The 18,301-nt window shown below is 40.4% G+C and overlaps 1 protein-coding gene across 1 annotated transcript in view; it reads left to right on the forward strand.

Moving 5' to 3' along the window:
* The window catches only part of LOC136866636 (nose resistant to fluoxetine protein 6), a 278,908-nt gene that overhangs the window by 185,398 nt on the left and 75,209 nt on the right, over positions 1-18,301 (forward strand). Inside the window, exons 6-7 of the mRNA XM_068226571.1 lie at positions 9,268-9,425; positions 15,307-15,481. Of these exons, the coding sequence (XP_068082672.1) occupies positions 9,268-9,425; positions 15,307-15,481 (333 nt within the window). The remainder of the gene's footprint in view (positions 1-9,267; positions 9,426-15,306; positions 15,482-18,301) is intronic.

Below are 18,301 nucleotides of genomic sequence, written 5' to 3' on the forward strand. Positions count from 1 at the left end.
CCTATTTCAGTGAAGAAGGTAATTTTGAAATTCAACGTTATGACATCTCTCGTGAAAAGGGGAAGAAATAATGAGAAAGTTTCGCCGAAGCATATCAAACAGACTGTAAAGTTTTCACAAAAGAATTGGTTCCGTTTTTGTAATCTGAGCGTGTACCAGGAGCGGAAATACATAGAGAGTTTCCAGAACAATACGGGAACAATATTTTGCCACAGCAATATGTTTACCAGTGGATTTAACAATTCTAAAGTGGTCGCAGGAGCTTGAAGGATGAGGAAGATCCGGGCGTCCGACTTCAGCCTTAATTGATGCCAATATTGAACAAGTGCGTGATATGATCCTGAATAACTGACGAGTGATTGCTGATGACGTGAAAAGCCATACGCACATTAGCCAAGGTTCTGCTCTTCTTCCTTTGGTGCAAACAAAGTGACTCGGCCATCTTTACGTCGCAACAGTGCAAGCTGTAGAGATCTGATAACACCGAAACCTACCACGGACGTAGGCAACTGTGTCATCTAGCTGCTGGTGAGTACACAACGCCATAGAGCCAACCTATAGACGATTAGAACAAAAATGCAGATACTTACTGACTTGCCCTTGGTGCGTAACACATACTGTACAATGAATTTAGACCTTGGCGTAATCAAAACATTAAACATGCCAAGATATCAAGATAAGATAATACACGTTAAATCAATCTCCGACGGAAAGCTTGGTGACACTTGTGTTCATACGTCATACAATGTTGTGCCCTGGTTTTGAATTGGCGAGAAACTGTCTGGAGTCCATTCTTGAATTGTTTGATCTTAAGAAATAACGTTTGTACACTTGTGAGTGATTGAGTGGAAGTAGAAACTGATAGTCGCCCAGTAGGTGTTCTGTCGATACGATGTCTGTAATAAAGATAAGAAAGGGAAATATAAAGAATCTGAACTGCCGTATGTGGGGCAAAAAGCAATGATGTATCCAGAACTTAACCCCCACTCTCCTTCCAACTTCTAAACATTTCCAAGGGAGTCTGATGCCGGTGGCAAAGTACAGTACACTGAATGTTAGGTTATGGCAGAGGATGGCGGTGGGCGGTCTCATTGCGGGAGAGCTGGGGAACTCGAGGCGGGGCAGCGAGGTTAATGGAGGACTGGTGGGGGATGTTGCAGCTTTTATTCTTGTTGGAGTCACGTTATGTACAAACCTAAATGACTATAAATGTTAGTCATTAGTGATAGTGATACTGGTCTATTTTATCTACCAATTATTGCAACTACTGTCAATACGCATCACAATGAAATTTTTGTCGTACGTTGATTATAAAAGACGAAGGAAGGAATGAGCTTTAACAGAGGATTTCATTTATGTTCTACAGGAGTTTACTCATTGTCGTCGGCGTGTTGGTGATTCTCAGCACGGCTTACGATCTCTATACTCTACATTCAGGTAAGTGTCGTATGAATTTTCTAAATTATAACATTGTGGTCATCAGAATTATTTAGACGTTATATTATTTACTTCATTTTCAAATTCTAGCATTGATTATTCCAATGTCAGCTCGTGAACCCAAGCTAAACCCTGCCCATGCATGCCGAAATAATATCTAGACTTTTCTTCTAAATATCTTCTATCGGTTATCAATCTTTGGGAATGACTTGAATGTATTTTGAACTAACCTCCTGTTAATCTTGGTAACATGTTGCTATCTGTCTGGACTGCTCAGTCCAGAACGATTGTTAGGGATATTCAGGTCCAGACCGAAATGGGTTAAGGTTTGTGCCTTATTGTTTCTGAAGGTACTACAGTATATTACTTTCCAGTCCAACTTCGCTATGTTTAAATAGCAGCCGTTGTTCGTCGAACGTAAGAAGTTGGAGCTGTATGAACCCTGTTCTCTATCGTCACTAGACAAGGCGTTAAGTGCACTATTCTTTGATCCTATACACAGAGTCCGTCGAGAGTGAAAAGCAGAATAAAATAACGGATTGTGCCGTAGTTGTTACGGAGGTACGTTTCATGTTCCTCTGCATTATGAATTCTGTCTTCAACGACTTGTTACAATATGTCATAATTAAAATGACCAAATAGTTTCTTTTTATACGGTTAAAAACACTTATGACATTATCAAGCCGTAGTTACATAAAATTCGATTACATGCAATAGCAAAAGGCGGAAATACTCTATATCTCGAAATTTCGATAAGTCGATGTAAAATTCATCCCCCAAAGTGATTCGAGATATCGAGGTTCGGTTTGTAACATTGTCAACATTCGCAATTTTACGCACCTTTCTTTCCGGCGTTTGACATCCGCACACTGTCACAGCTACGGGACTACTTTCAGCCGGTTACTTAGATTCTACACTGTACACTTTTCATGGAAATTCTCGTCGTTTCCAGTGCAGTGTATCAGGATTTCCCCTGTAGCTCCCCTCTTCAACTGGCCTATATAAGCAGCTCTCGTTACGTGCTGTTCTTGGGCTGTTGGAGAGACTTATTCTTCGACCATGAGGTATTGTCAAGTTAATATAACTACGTTATAGAGCGATTGTACTCTGTTATCTCTATATATAAAAGGCTAACTACCACTGACTTTAATCAACGCCTAGCCTGAACTACTTTACAGAAAGAAATGAAATTTTGGGGATACATTTATATTACGGTGTAGGTGCTCACTAAGGGGGAATTTTTTGATATTCCTTCGTTAAGAGGGTGGAAGTAGGGGTGAATTGTTTAAATGAGTACAACTATACCTCAAAAACTGAACAGTTTACAGATGTAAAAGTTTCCTATTGTAGTGAATACGTGTGAATGTCTATATATTAGTAAAATTTAATTTCTTTTAGGTATGAGGGATTACGATTAAATAAATTATCAAAAATATCACTTTCATGTGGCACTTGTTTGCCGCGAGAAGCCATGTTTTAGAGCACATTTACTAATGCATTATGCTGTCATCTGTTGAAATACTATTGTAACTAATACATGAAAGAACACGATGTAGCCGTCAGAATGAATGCATGCATACCTCGATCTCGACTTTTAGTGAATTGTCAAAACTTACTAAGAGCTACGCTCGCAGCGCGTTATAAAAAATTTGGCCAATGTCAGCTATGATCGCAGTTAGGTGATGGAAATTTCAGTGATGAAGATTGGAGATGTCGAGATTCGACTGTATTTCAAATTATAAAACTTGAAGTTTGGAACGTTAGCCGCCCTGGTAGTGAACGTTGCCCAGGATGTTCCACGAGGGCCTATTTCACACGTACCCCTATAGCCTGCTGACGATACAATCAACTATCGAATTCTCAGGGCTTAAAACAGGGCTTCCCTAACTTTTGTTCTCTGAGGCTCCAAGCGCATATCGCAAGGATGTCCAAGGACCCCTTAGCCATACGGCATTCAGTAAACAAAAAACACAGTTCTTAAATGATACCGCGTTTGATTTTATTCGTATGATTTAGGACTAATATTCATTTTATTTAAAAGCTTGTTTTAACTTCATTTAAATAAAGGTATATTATACATGCACAGAAATAGTAAAACAGTGTGACACTTGGCCAATGATTACAACAGTCGTGATCTGGAATTTTGCTTGGAAAAAATTCACTTGTAGTTGTTGGATCAATGAGACGGAATGTACTGTTTTCTAAAGGCCAACCGTAGTCATTCGAACCGAAGATCAGCCTCTGTTTCTTTACTTCGTTTTCATTTGTGTATGAACACAATAGGTACACTCACACGGGTATGTTGTCATGAAAGAGTTTCTAGAAATTGTCGATTGCAGCGGATGTAGTGGACACAAATATCGATCAGAGACATGGAGTTGTGATATATTCATGTAACTTCTTGGAGATAAACAGTCCACCCAATGTGATTCTCCACCCATACCATATTTCAATTTAATTTTCACCTTCTCTCTGCCAAGATACTTCGGTTAGTTGGTCTTCTTCAAGGGATATCGGTTAATATTCAGTTTCAAAGAAGGGATTTTTGATGCACGAGATTTTCTCAACGAGACGTAGAAAATATGGCCTGAGTGTGGATACTATAAATTTCATGTGTCTCATTATTACACCACTTACTCTGCCTTATAGTATTTCTTGTACGGTCTATCACCCAAGTTAAGAGTAGGTAATAATACTCTATGTAAGATATAAAACACTGAAGACATAGTTACTAAATTTACTGTGGGTGTACAATTAAATTTCGCTCATTAAGTGCTTACAACTTACAATATTATTGTACCACCCCCCCAGTGGTCCACGGACCTCAGTTTGGGAATGACCGGATTAAAATACCTGGGACTGATGATGATAAAACATGTCCATTTGAAGATGACCCTGTGGAGTTTGTACTTGGCCTTCTGTATACTTATCTCCACTTCATACTGGTCCTCCTTCCCACAATCATCTGTCATTGCTTTATCATACCACATTGTTTGTCGTGTACTTATCTCTGTATATATACAAGTCTCTCAAAGGTGCTTCACTTGAAGATCATGTAACTCAACTTGTATCTCACATCTGTACGAATCACCAACTTAAAAAGCTTCGGTAAGATTATTATTTGTCGAAAATATATAATAAATTCCTCTCTTATACCTGATACCTTTGACATAGAAGAAACTGTAAACCTGAAACTTTATTGTTCAAAAGCTAACCGACACTACTTGGGGATCTACTGCAAATATCCTGCGCTCTTTAGCCTTAGCACTGGTTTTCTCTACTGCACACTATTATGCTTCGGTGCTTCTTAATAGCTCGTATACGAAGTATATTGATCCACAAGTGAATACCAGCATGCGTCTTGTATCTGGCACCATCAGATCAACAACAGTCCAGTGGCTCCCACTGTTTTCCGGTATAATGCCGCCTAACTTACAAATATGCAGTGCTCTTGTTCGAGAGCACAATAACATCTGCAAGAATCCTCTGCTACCTGTTCTAGGCGACATACCAGCTCTTAGCCTACAAATACTGAAATCAAGATATCCACCCCTCTGTGATGCTGCTCTGCAGAAGTCCAAATACTTCAGTGCTTTGGAGGAGTGGAAAAGCCACTGGAATAACTCTACTGACTTGCCCCTGCATAATATTTTCAGATAGGGGAAAAATTGCTAACGGGTCCCAACTGCCGCGTGCAATTTGGTCCAGAATGAACAGGATCACGACAGTTTATGAAAGGTGCAGGTATTCTCTATAGAAGAGGAACATTGTACCACCTCCAGAATGTGATTATGGAGCCTCTAGCCAGACCATTCCCTACATTGTAAGCGAGTGTCTCTACGGGCATATTCAGCTAGATTGGAGGACTTCCCATCACCAACAGCGGAAGAACTATACTGGATTCAAAATTTGGACATTCAGATATGATAACGCATAACACTAAAGCTTGATGTGAATCGATGTTTCTTATTATTGTGCATATTTTTTATATTATGCATACGTACATAATTTCCTTACCATACGCTATTAATATCAATAATCAACTCTTCCTCATACTCGCCGTAACTTTTACTCATCCTTATTGTGTCTGTGGTTTCGGATGTCCTGGCATTCAGACCATTGAGTTCAGCCAAAGGTCATAATTACTGGAGATGTCATTTAGTTGGAATTACGCTCCTTTCAGCTGGTATACAGAAATAAGGTATTCAGTATCCGATATTTTTTTGAAATCGAGTGAAGGAACCTGTTTTGAGTAGGTTAATGATAATTAATTTCGTATGGCCTCCGGAAAGGCCCGGTCCAGGGTATCCGAACTAATGCCTACGTGAGACCAGCGCGGCTATGAGGATGAGGTATTAGCTGTGTGAATTCTAATGAAGACAGAACACCCACACCGAGCAGTGGCTGTGCGATTTGGGTCAACTAGATTTCGGAAGATAATGAGATCGAATACCACTGTCGGCAGCCCTGAAGCTTATTTTCAGTGGCTTTCCACTTTCACACTGATAAAAAGCCGGCACGTATCTTAATTAAGGCAGTGGCTATTTCCCTCCCACTTCTCGCCTTTTCCTCTCCCATCTTCGCCAGAAGAACGATATGTATCAGTGCGACGTAAATTGTATAAAGTAAAGGAACAAACACACCCAATAACGGAGCCAGAGAAATTAACCAGTTAAGGTTCGAATCCCCACCGCCCCATCGTATTGAAGAGTACGCTAACTATTTAGCCATTGAGACTGAGTAGATGAAGGATATACAATCAATTTCTATCTCTCCATGTGAACTGAATGATCTGATACCAGATTATATACATGTAACATTTTAAATTTATTTTGAAGGATGAACAAAAGTTATAACGGGAAAGTCTTGTGCAATCATATTATAACATGTGCATTTTTCCTGTTACCTGTAAGTTTTCAGAGATATATGGGTAAGATTTCTTTTGAAAAACTGTATTTCTGAAGGAAACAGACAATTTCCTTGTAGCTGGTTTATTATGGTATCGGATCCTCCAATAATCTTATTAGTTGAGATACTTTACGGAAAATTGTAAATTAACTTTCGAATACATTACACGCCATTATGGTACATTATTCACAGGGCTAACAATGGTGAGATGGGACACTAATCTGTTCTGAGAGATTATAAATGGATTACGATTAATGTTCCAGAATCTCGCATCAACCTTCTGCTCGCCTTCTCGGTGTACACGAACGGTTCGAAGCTCTTTGCGATATCGACTTCTAGATCTGGAAGTACCATCACTTGTTTGCATGGCATAAGGTTCTTCAGCATGGCGTGGGTCATAGTCGGCCATCGCTATGGAACTGCTCTCTACACGCCCAGCATAAACGCTCGCAGTTATATGGAAGTCGTGAGTAACTGTTTGTTCTACATTCTTTAGTGTACAACATTCTTTAGTAGACATACAGCAATGCATATTGCAAAGCCAAATGCACAGCAACAATAATAAACCATTGCCTGCAGTTGTGACAAGGCAGTAGTACATAGTAGAGTCTTTAAATTCATGGATTTGACGTCTAGTGTCGCTGTGGTGCACAACAGTGGAGAGTTTGCACCACAAGATTTTGTCGTGACAGTTCTTCGCCAGTCCCAACAAGAGGCAGTTGCCTGCATACAGTATAAACAGAACTACGGTTTCTGTTGTGAAGGGTAGTTGAATTTGGGCGGCGTAATTTCACAATGTCGTAGTTTGAACAACGGGCCATTTTCAAATTCTGCCAAGAATATGGCAAATCTGCTAGCGAAAACGTTTGAGAACATCAAGTTGAAATCGCCCGGATAACCAAGACGGGAAAAAGACGCGTAAAGGCAGGTCAAAATGCTATGTGATCCTTGAACTGTTAGCACCAGTCTACGTACATATAGACTATAGTGTATAGATGTAAGTGTACACTGTACTGCCTAAACTGTAGGCGCCAGTGCAAGAAGTTATTTACTGTGGTACATACGTGCACGTCGCATTGTAGGCGCCAGTCCTCGAATATATTGACTGTAGTACATATAGTTGGGGACAAATCATGACGACCTCGCCTCACACCACTACTTTCCAGCGGCAGCTCGGTGTCTATTAGCGACTTATAGGATTTACTGCCTCTACTTCAGCCAGATTTTCCAAATCAGGAACTGCACTCGACACGAAGAAAGGGTAAATACTACAGAGAGTGGGGAAGAAAGTGGTTTGGTAGCCTCTCCAAAACAAACCAGGATCACTTAGAACTCGTTAACTCAGCAGGGTGCAGGGTGTGATTGACTACTGGCTTCCAGCTCGATTATAGGAACTGAGACAGTCAGGTTTTGTCCCCAGCTATACCTTTAAGTGTACGCTGTGCTGCCTGCACTGTTAGCGCCTGTCCAAGAAGTTACTGACTGTGGTACACAAGTGTGCGTTTCATTGCCTACACTGCAGGCGCCAGTGCACGAATATACTGACTGTAATGCATGCATGTAAGTGTACACTGTGCTGCCTGCTCTATTACCCCTAGCCCAAGAAGTTATTCACTGTGGTACACAAGTGTACGTCGCATTGCCTACACTGTAGGCGGCAGTACACGAAATTGAATATAGTATTAGATTGGTGCTTCCTTAGGTACCATCGTTAGGTGACGCCGACTAGTAAACAGAGGATGAACATGAGCAACGTTTTGAATCTACAGTGTTCACCGTGATGGTTATGGTGGTCCGGCTGTTGGTTTGAGTTTAAACTCAAAACCGCTTACATCGAAGCAACAGATTAAAGTAATACTGTTCATATGACCTGATTAAGAGGCCGACCACTTCAGTTGCTAGGGTTTGCCTGGCTGAGGGGGTAAATGCGTGTCCGTTTTACAACAAAGAATGACGTGGGTTCGATTCCGCTACAGGAAGCCTAAAAATTCGAGAAACGAGATTTCAACACCCGGAGGTGCACATGACCCTGAGGGTCACTCAGCCTACATGAAAAATTAATACCGGGTTAATTCCTAGGTTCAAAGGTGGGCCTGGCGTAGAGTTAACCACTCTATGCCATTAATTGCTGAGGTTAAGGTGTGTGGAAGTTTTGACTCCCCCCAGCCCCTCCAAAGGACTTCATGGCCTGTATGATGATGCCTTTACTTCTTTCCTTTTTGTAATGGTCGTGGATATCAGGTGGGTTATCTCCATATCTGCTTTAAACACACAGTATGATATGAATATAAAGTTGGATTATTCAACAGGACAAACTGGGAAAAATATTCATTTATAGGAAGGGGAGTTCTAGGAGCCTCCGTGGCTCAGACGGCAGCACGTCGGCCTCTCACCGCTGGATACCATGGTTCAAATCCCGGTCGCTCCATGTGAGATTTGTGCTGGACAAAGCGGAGGCGGGACAGGTTTTTCTCCGGGTACTCCGGTTTTCCCTGTCATCTTCAATTCCAGCAACACTCTTCATTCTCAATTCATAGCATCTATCAGTCATTAATAAATCACTTTGGGAGTGGCGAACCCATAGTACTAATAGCCAATACCTGCTTCATTCATTCCATCCCTGACGCGGTCAATGACTGGAAAACAGGTTGTAGGTTTTTCATTTTCAGGAAGGGGAGTTAGGGATTGAAATAGCTTACCAAGGGAAATGTTCAATAAATCTCCAATTTCTTTGAAATCATTTAAGAAAAGGCTAGGAAAACAACAGACAGGGAATCTGCCACCTGGGCGACTGCTATAAATGCAGACCAGTATTGATTGATTATTATATATTATTAGGTATCCTATGATTGATTATGATTTCCTGAATTACTTTCTGCCTGAAGACTTGTGCTTGTTGATATATATATTCTTAAATTACAGATGTCTGACTGGAAATATCTATGGATAACTAACGCAAATCTCTCAGTGGATACATTTCTAGTCCTGAGTGGCTTGCTGGTTGGCTACATGTTTTTCCAGAAAGTACCGAAGACCAATACATTCAACGTACCTATGTATTACATACACAGATATATAAGGTGAGATTTTATTTATAACTTTCAATCATTAATCGTTACGAATTTTAACGAGATTTGGGATGTCCTTCAACATAGTTGTTAAAATTACCAAATTTATTTCCATATATGTCTGAAGAAGATAATACAGAATTCTGCATATTATACAAATGTCCATTGTTTTAGCCATGTTTTACTTTAGTTTTTAAGGTTATATTTTGGTTGTATTCTGCAGGGAAAAAATTGTTTCCTTCGTGTGCGATCCCCAATGTTCAATATGAAAATGTGATTGAGACACTGTGACGAACCTGAATGTTCAGGCTTCAGATCTGTATAGTTGACGCTTATTGTATCTCCTCTGTATTCACATCACTACATTTAGAATAACTTCCTGCAAAGGAAGAAATACAGTGCGGGTATTTACGTCCACTGTAATGTCATCCTTGTTAAAAGACAAGCAAATACCACAATGGCTTATTTTCTTGTGGCTCGCTACCATTCCAGGTAGTGCCTGAATTACTTTTCTCCCGTGATCGTTCTAAAAAATTCCAACAGAGGCGATTTTGAAGGCTTAATACTTACACTAACAGTGATATAAATGGAAACGGATAGAAGTCCGTGTAATTTGGACCTGTGTGTAATTTGGACCGGTAACATCTTTGATATTTTCAAGTTTGGTCATCCCCTGTCTGAGGCTAGGTCAGAAAGAGTAGCTGAGGGTAGCTTTCTTCCTGGAAGTTGCTTTGCTAATGGACTTAAGGTTAAACGGGAAGAGGAAAACAAATTTAATGCTCAAAATCCTTGTCAGCTTATACAGTGACAAGTAACTGCACTGCGAAATAGTTATTTCAAACCCAGAGGTTTGTTTAGAATTTACAAATACTGATGAACTACTTAGGGAAGATTTTAACATAGATCCATTGATAAATTTGAAATAATTTTAATATTATTTAGTTTTTGATTACATCTTCGCATGTCCTGTAATTTGGACTGCTCGGGAATGTGTAATTATGACCATTGAAACAATTGTAATAATTATGTTTCTTCGTAGGTTTACTGATGATTCTAAAATAATATGTTTTATAATGTGAGGTCGGAGTCGCGGTGTAGGAGTAGCGTGTCTGACTCTTACTCGGAGGACCTGGGTTCAATTCCAGGCCAGGCCATGGATATTACCTGGATTTGAGGGCTGGTTTTAGGTCCACTCAGCCTGCGTGATTACAATAATTGAAGAGTTACCGGACGTTGAGATGGCGGCTCCGATCCAGAAAGCCAAGAAAATTGCAGCCAAGAGGATTGATCATGCTGATAATATGACATCTCGAAATCTGCAGGCCTTCGGGCTGAGTAGCGGTCGTTTGGGAGACCATGGCCGTACGACCAACACCGACTTAACACTGCCCAAAAAGGAATAAATTGTTCGCTAAAGACGCAAGAAAAAAATCAAAAACAGTTAACATTACATGTGACAATTATTATGATGACAATTAAATTCGGTGCAATTATTAGAAAATGTGGGCTCATGAATAATGCGCCAAAATTCAGGATGACATACTTTACCATTGTGCTACATGCCAAAAGTGGGAAACACAATTCATAGTGTCTTATGTGTTATTGTTTAGTATTTCATAATAAATTCCTTAAATAACGTATAAGTGTTTAAATTTACGAGTCCAAATAACAAGATCTCCTGGTCCAAGTATCATACTATCGGTCCCAAATCATACGATAACAAATTTTATAAGAAACAATACTTCTAAACAATCCCTGAAAATAATATTAACATTTATTTTAAAGGAATCATTTGATACACTGTACTAATTTGAAAAATTTTCATTACGGTCAATAGAGTTATGGACGTTTAAAGTTTGGTTTCCCAAATTACACGGAATTCTTTTACCTGAAGGAAGTGTCAAAATAAAAATTGTGTTAAAGCGTTCGGAAAGGAATGTTTCACCCTCTAGTGACCAGAGTCCATAGTTTTGGAGCCAAACATGAAAGCTGTCATATGTGCACTGTCTAGGAACCCAACAAGTCATTTTCATGAAGAAATACTTCCTGTAGTTTCGTGTACTCAGTAGAGTATGCATCACATTTGACACATTAGGTCTCTACCAAGACGAACCGCATTTCGTTTAAAATATCATTTACTGTAAGGCCACAAATACATAAGTTTTCATGTTACTAAACAAGTTAAAATTTTCAACAAAGTATTTAAGACCCATTTTACTCACTTTTGAATAGAATTTTCAAATATTCATGAATATAGCACCATCGTCTTCATCATCAGCAGGAAGTTTTGGTGTTTGAATATCTGATTTATTTTGGTCATTATGAAACTCCAAATCGGAATTGCAAAGGTTCCACTAACCAAGAATTCAGATATTCCATGCAGTTCGAACACTAACATTAATGTTAAACGTAACATCAATTAACCGAATACAGAAATACAGACGCCACAATAGGTTAAAAACTACTTCAGTAGTTATACAAGATATTTAGGATAAAGAAATACAGAACCAATCTCCTGTTGCCTGTGTAAGGAAATATACTTCTCAACATACGATAATGTGTTTATTGAGTACAACGAAGTACTTTCTTGTGTTTATAGATTACCGAGCTCGATAGCTGCAGTCGCTTAAGTGCGGCCAGTATCCACTATTAGGGAGATAGTAGGTTCGAACCCCACTATCGGCAGCCCTGAAAATGGTTTTCCGTGGTTTCCCATTTTCACACCAGGCAAATGCTGGGGCCGTACCTTAATTAAGGCCACAGCCGCTTCCTTCACCCTCCTAGCCATTTTCTGCCCCATCGTCGCCATAAGACCTATCTGTGTCGGTGCGACGTAAAGCAACTAGCAAAAAAAAAAAGATTGTTTATAGATTATTCCCCTGAAGGAGGAGGTGAGCCTCCTAGACGGTGAAGCTGTCTCTCAGGCCAGGTGATTTGTATCAGAGAAGGAGATGTGCGGAGAAGGTGAGAGGATTGATGGCCGTGGCCTACACTAGGAAGTCTCGCGGTCTTCACGTTAGTACAGGAGAATGCAAAACCACGGAAAACTATTCTTAGGACAGCCAACGGTAAAGACCAGCCTCTCACCGACTCCCAAATACAGGAGTGTGGCCTCCTTCCTCTGCTCGGTTGGCCCGTCGGAGTGTAGAGCTGTCGGACCACGTACCAGCCGTAGCCAATTGTGGGCCGAGACCAACTCTGCATCCGCGGAACAAACGAAGTTGTAGGGTCCCAATATATCATCCACGATACAGATAAAACGAATGCAAGTATTGCAACCTTAAAATTCAATTATCTGAAAGAGAGTTTATGTTTTGTTTTGTACAAGCATCACGTTATACATGATTATCACACTTGATCTAAAAAACAAGAGATTATTACTAATATTTACCTCCATTCTTGTGATTCATCGTGATTTAGCTCCAAGATGTATTGCTATTAAAAAGAGATCACACCTAGCACTGCCGCTGATATGACGAAACAGTTGACACACAAACAGCGATAGAAAAACGCAAGATGATACAATAGATCACGTAGGAACCTGAGGCCTCTCTTCCGTGAAAGAAAAATAAATACAGAATGACTGTGTCTTATTCATTACAAGGGTGGCTGGAGGAATGTGTTAATTTAAAATTGCATTAAAGTGTTCGGAGAGGATTGTTTAACTGGTGGTGGTGATTATTGTTTTAAGAGGAAGTACAACTAGGCAACCATCCTCTATATAACACTAATCAGAGAGAAGAGTGGAAGGGATCCGACACTTTGAAAAATGAAGATATCGGCCAAAGGAAGAAAAGGGCCATGAAGGGCGTGAAAATGAAAGACTCCCTAGCCCTCGCAAACCTAATAGCGTCGGGGTCGGAAAAGAACAAGAGTTGACGAAGAGAGGTCGTATAGGATAGATGAAAGTGAGGAGCCTGGCACAAGTAAGTGGAAGCAATGCCAGGACTCAGCTAAGGGCCCCGTGGTCGCCAACCCAGCTCCAAAGTTCAGAGCCACTGGGGCCCCTCTTAGTCGCCTCTTACGACAGGCATAGGATACCGTGGGTGTTATTCTACCGCCCCCACCCACAGGGGGTGATTGCTTAACTACCGAAGAAAAAATCCTCTGCAAATCGTGCGAAGCGAAAGTGATTGTTATAAAGTGTTTCAACGCCCATCAGCATAGCGACACTGCTAGACAAATAAATGTTGTGATAAATGGGGAAGAAGAAATATTTTCTTTCCCTGCTCTTTAGTTTACTTCGAATAAATATTTTGTGTCCAGGCCGACTGTCGGTACATTATTCATTCCGACAAGTAATACAGTTTTCATTGGTTTCCAGGATGTAGTCTGTGGCACCTATGGGTAGGACTGCATTATTAATTAAAATATCTTCGGCACTGAACACAGTTTAATGATTGATAACGAAATTACGATTGAGACTAATGGAATTAAAATAAAAGAACTAGTGAGCAAATTAACTGAAGCAGACCAAAACGTTCGTATAATGAATTTTACCTTTAATAAAATAACTAGTGGCAAAAATCAGCGATTAAAAGTACATGCTTGCTCATACAAGGGCTGTAATAAAGGATATTGATAGAACGTAATGTTTAAAAAAAGAACTAACAGGTACAATCGCATTACACTTCTTCAATGTAGTCACCCACAAAGTCTATTACATATTCTCAAATGTCGCGAAGCCGTTGAGTACCATTGGCAAGGTGTACTCTGCTGATGACAGTGACGGACCGCTCTACTGCGTGGAGTACTGATGACACGTCATGAAATCGGTGGGCTCGTAGGGGTTCCTTGAACTTCGAAAACAGGTCGAAGTCACAAGGATTCATGTCCAGTGAGTACGGAGGCCGTTCCAGGAACTCTCAATGCCGCCTTGAAATAAGAGCCTGACATTGTTTGCGACATGACAACGCACGTCAGAGCGATTGTGTCGCAATGAACGTAAACGTTTGCGCCGCATAGCCGGATGCCGATGTCGCTCCAGAAATCCGCAACAGTAGTCACTGTAGACGGATTGTCCCTCAGGCAAAACACCCAATCAACAAACGAGTAAGCTTCACCCACCTGGGTTCCTGTCGAAGTTTCTGTGGACGTGGCGAAACTGGGTGACGCTTTTCATTCGCTTGACGCGTCAATTCAGGCTCGTAGGTTTGAGCCCACGTCTCATGAATACGCTGCAGAAATGCGTGTCCTTCGTTGGGGTGTCTGTCCAGGTGGATGCCAACCAGTGCATACCGGTGCCATTTCTGAACGTCGGTGAGTTGATGTGGAACACAATGGGAAGCAAATTTACTCATGTTAAGACATATGGTCAGTATGGGCCACACCGTTTGATGACTTAGACCAACTTCGCAGATAATTCCCGGGCAGTCCATCGATGGTCTGATCTTGAGGAATGGCCGTCAACCTGTGTGCTGCAAATCCGCTGTCTCATTCCGACCCGCTCGAAACTCCTTCAAACCCCTATACGGTAATGCGTTCTCGTCGCATGCTCCACGTAATCCTCGATAACTTTCTGGTGCATTTTTCCACGGGTAACCTGGACTTTACACCAGGAATGCTGATCACCTTTGGAAAACATGATTTAGAGCGGTTAAATTGACACTCTTCACTTCAACGCCACACAGGAACAACACTCCTAATTGGATGCCTTCAAATGCACACTACACACCGACAACCCACACTGACCACTCCCATATCCTATTTGCTCATGCCCGACCTCCTGCGATTGCCTGGACTAAGTTACCATTACTTTATTTATGTCCCTCGTATTTTCCATATTTGAGTAATATTTATTTATTATTAAGAGCACATTTGTCTGCATATTTGGGTAAATTTTAGATCCTGCACATCATAATCCTAATTTTAACACATTGTTGTGTAATCCTAGGCTAACTCCCGCTCTTGCAATCGTAATCCTATTGCAAGTTTCTTTGGCGCGGTACGCTGGTTCTGGCCCTATTTGGAGCAGCGCTCGAGACTTGATGAAGTCTAATTGTGAAGACACTTGGTGGCTTAATCTTCTCTATGTCCAGAACTACGTTGAACAGGCTGTAGATAAACCGGTAAGTGAAATATCATTGTATCTGTTTTACCTTAAGCCGAGAATGATCAGGGATTACTTAGCCGATGCGCTGAATACGTGCTGCACTCACTGCTAAGGACGTGGGTTCGATTACAGTTCAGTTGGTGGTGGTGACTATTGTGTTAAGGGGAAGTATTGAATACTCCTATCCCCTAGTTCAGGATCACCTGGAATTGATGCGAGAGTACTTATTTATTGCAGTTCAATTATTTTGATATATTCATGATTTTCTTATTACATTTAAACTTATCTACTACCTCAAAATTAAACGTACACATATTTACTATTTACACCCAATATCTAAATTAGAGTTTTCTTAATATTTAACTTTTCCTACACATTAACAGTGTTTTATAGTCAAAAACAGCATGTATCTTACCCTTGTTATAAATTTGCGCGAGTATTTTATTTGTTACTAGCAAATGTACCCGTGCTTCGCTACGGTACTCTACATTGTATACGGATATCGAAGTAAATTAGTGCACATTAAGTGAATAAGATTTTTAAATTGGGTTTGTCTTGGCTTTATCCGAGAATCAGTATTGTGAAAACCACAGACGTCGTTTCCAATGAAAGTGTGATTTGCGGAATTGCGATGATAACGGCAAGTCGACTTGTTTACTGCAATTCACAACGAAGAAAGTAATTTTCATTTAACGGCAGACCCCATTGCCTAGTGCGCGGCTAAAATCGATTTGGGGAGGTTTCATTACAATGGCAGACCCCAATTCCTACTTTCAGATAGATTACAGTTGAGGAACTTTTATTTTATTTGCAAGGACCTTCCTTACTGCCAGTCAAAAGTGAGTTGCGTTCTTATCTTTATAATGGCAGACGCATTTTCTAATGCCAGTCAGCTTCCTGCCAGTCACACCGAGTGGGTGAGATTCCATTATAATTAGCAGGCCACTATGCCTATCGTCAGTCACATTTTAGACGGGTCAATTTATTTAAAATGGAAGACACGCTCCCTAGAGTTCTGCTAGTCGAATCGAGAAGGGATTTATGCATTAAAATAGTGCACAAGAGATGGAGGACGACCCCATTCTCATTGCCTGTCAAAGTCGATGTGGGGAGGACTGAAAACAATAGCAGAAGCCCTCCTTCTGAGAGTCACTATCGATTTGCAATGTATTTAATACCAATGGCAGACAAACACTTTCTCGATTGCTACAAATCGACGTCAATAATAGAATATAGTCGTCATACGGAAGTATAAGGATGTTAACCATCATTTACAGAATAACTGCTGCTAAACGGTACATCAAATCGAAAAACAGATTGTACGATAAGACGAACTTTCTGGCCATATCTTGGGGTCATCAGCTTACCCGTACCAAGTTTCACATTTCCAAGATTTCTGGAAGTGCCTCATTAATTCACGACTTTTTTCATTTTTAAATATTTATATATACATCGCTCCAGCCCGACTTGCTTTTATATATATATAGATGACGGATAAGCATGAGCACGTTGAAAAGTGCAGACTTCCACTTCGAGATTCATACCTCCTAAACGGTTTATGATATTAAGAAACGGTTTGCGCCATCAGACGCCTCATTTATGGCCCTACATGTTTGTTTCTAAACCATATCCTCGTATCTCCCATATTAAGGGGGTAAATTGAGTTCAAAATTTGAATAGGGTGAAATTTGGGTGCATTTTTAACATTTTACATTACTTTTTGCCTACTTATGTATAAGCTAGAATCATGAAATTTGGTACACATATGTCCCTTAATCGTGCCAATGTGCGCACCGAACGTGATGATCCTATCATTCTTATAAGTGTGTCAAACAATGAAATATACGTGTAAAAAACACCAAATTTACGAACAATCCAGAAATACGGCCAAATTTAACGTATAAGGGAGAGAGATTCGACAAAATGACACCGGACCAAAGTTGTAGATCACTCCGAATTGAAGCGACGTTGTGCCATCCGTTTTGTGATACGATTTACCGTTTAGCCACAAAATAGCTCAAAAGGAATGTCTGCACAGTCATTAAAATTGCCTCCATATTTCGATATCTTTGGGGGTAAAAGTGAAAAATTTGAACATCTTGGAATTTTCCCGTCGGTTAGGGACCAAAAGCTATAATTTCACCAAATTTCAATTGTCTACCTCGTCTGGCAGGTTGTGCCGCCATCTTGATTTGGGGGGATGGGGGATAAAAATGAGGAAATTCCCGAAAATTTTTAAGCCCACGAAACCTATAGGTTATCGTTTTGGATATACTATACGACTGTGTTCTTATGCTGAGCCCAAAATTTGAGCCCCCCCTGGCGTGCCCCCTTCAGGGAATTTTGAGAATTTCCGATTTTTCTAGGGATCCTGGGGTCATCAGTTTCTCCCGTACCAAGTATCAAATTTCTGAGATTTCTGGAAGTGCCTCATTAATTCACGTCTTTTTTCATTTTTAAATATTTATATATACATCGCTCTAGCCCGACTTGCTTTTATATATATAGATTGTTACGAGTCCTTACAGATTTCTCCTTGGCTTACAATAAACATTGCGATTTAACTGTGTGACTGTACGAATGAATGGATAGATGGATGACCGGATGCCTGGATGAGCTTCTCATGATGTATAAATGAATAAACACTTCTCTCCCCAAGTCTATAACTAAATGAGTGATTGGATAATTGGATGAATTGAATGCTCTCAACGTACATCTATGGAGCCCCAGCAGACCAAGGCGGAAAAACTCCAGTGTGGATGGATGAATGATGAATGAGTTCACAAGTGAATAGAAGATTGAGCTGAATTTAAAGGTCTGTCTCTCATTCACGGAT

Source organism: Anabrus simplex, chromosome 3 (assembly GCF_040414725.1).
Source record: "Anabrus simplex isolate iqAnaSimp1 chromosome 3, ASM4041472v1, whole genome shotgun sequence".
NCBI classification, from domain to species: domain Eukaryota; kingdom Metazoa; phylum Arthropoda; class Insecta; order Orthoptera; family Tettigoniidae; genus Anabrus; species Anabrus simplex.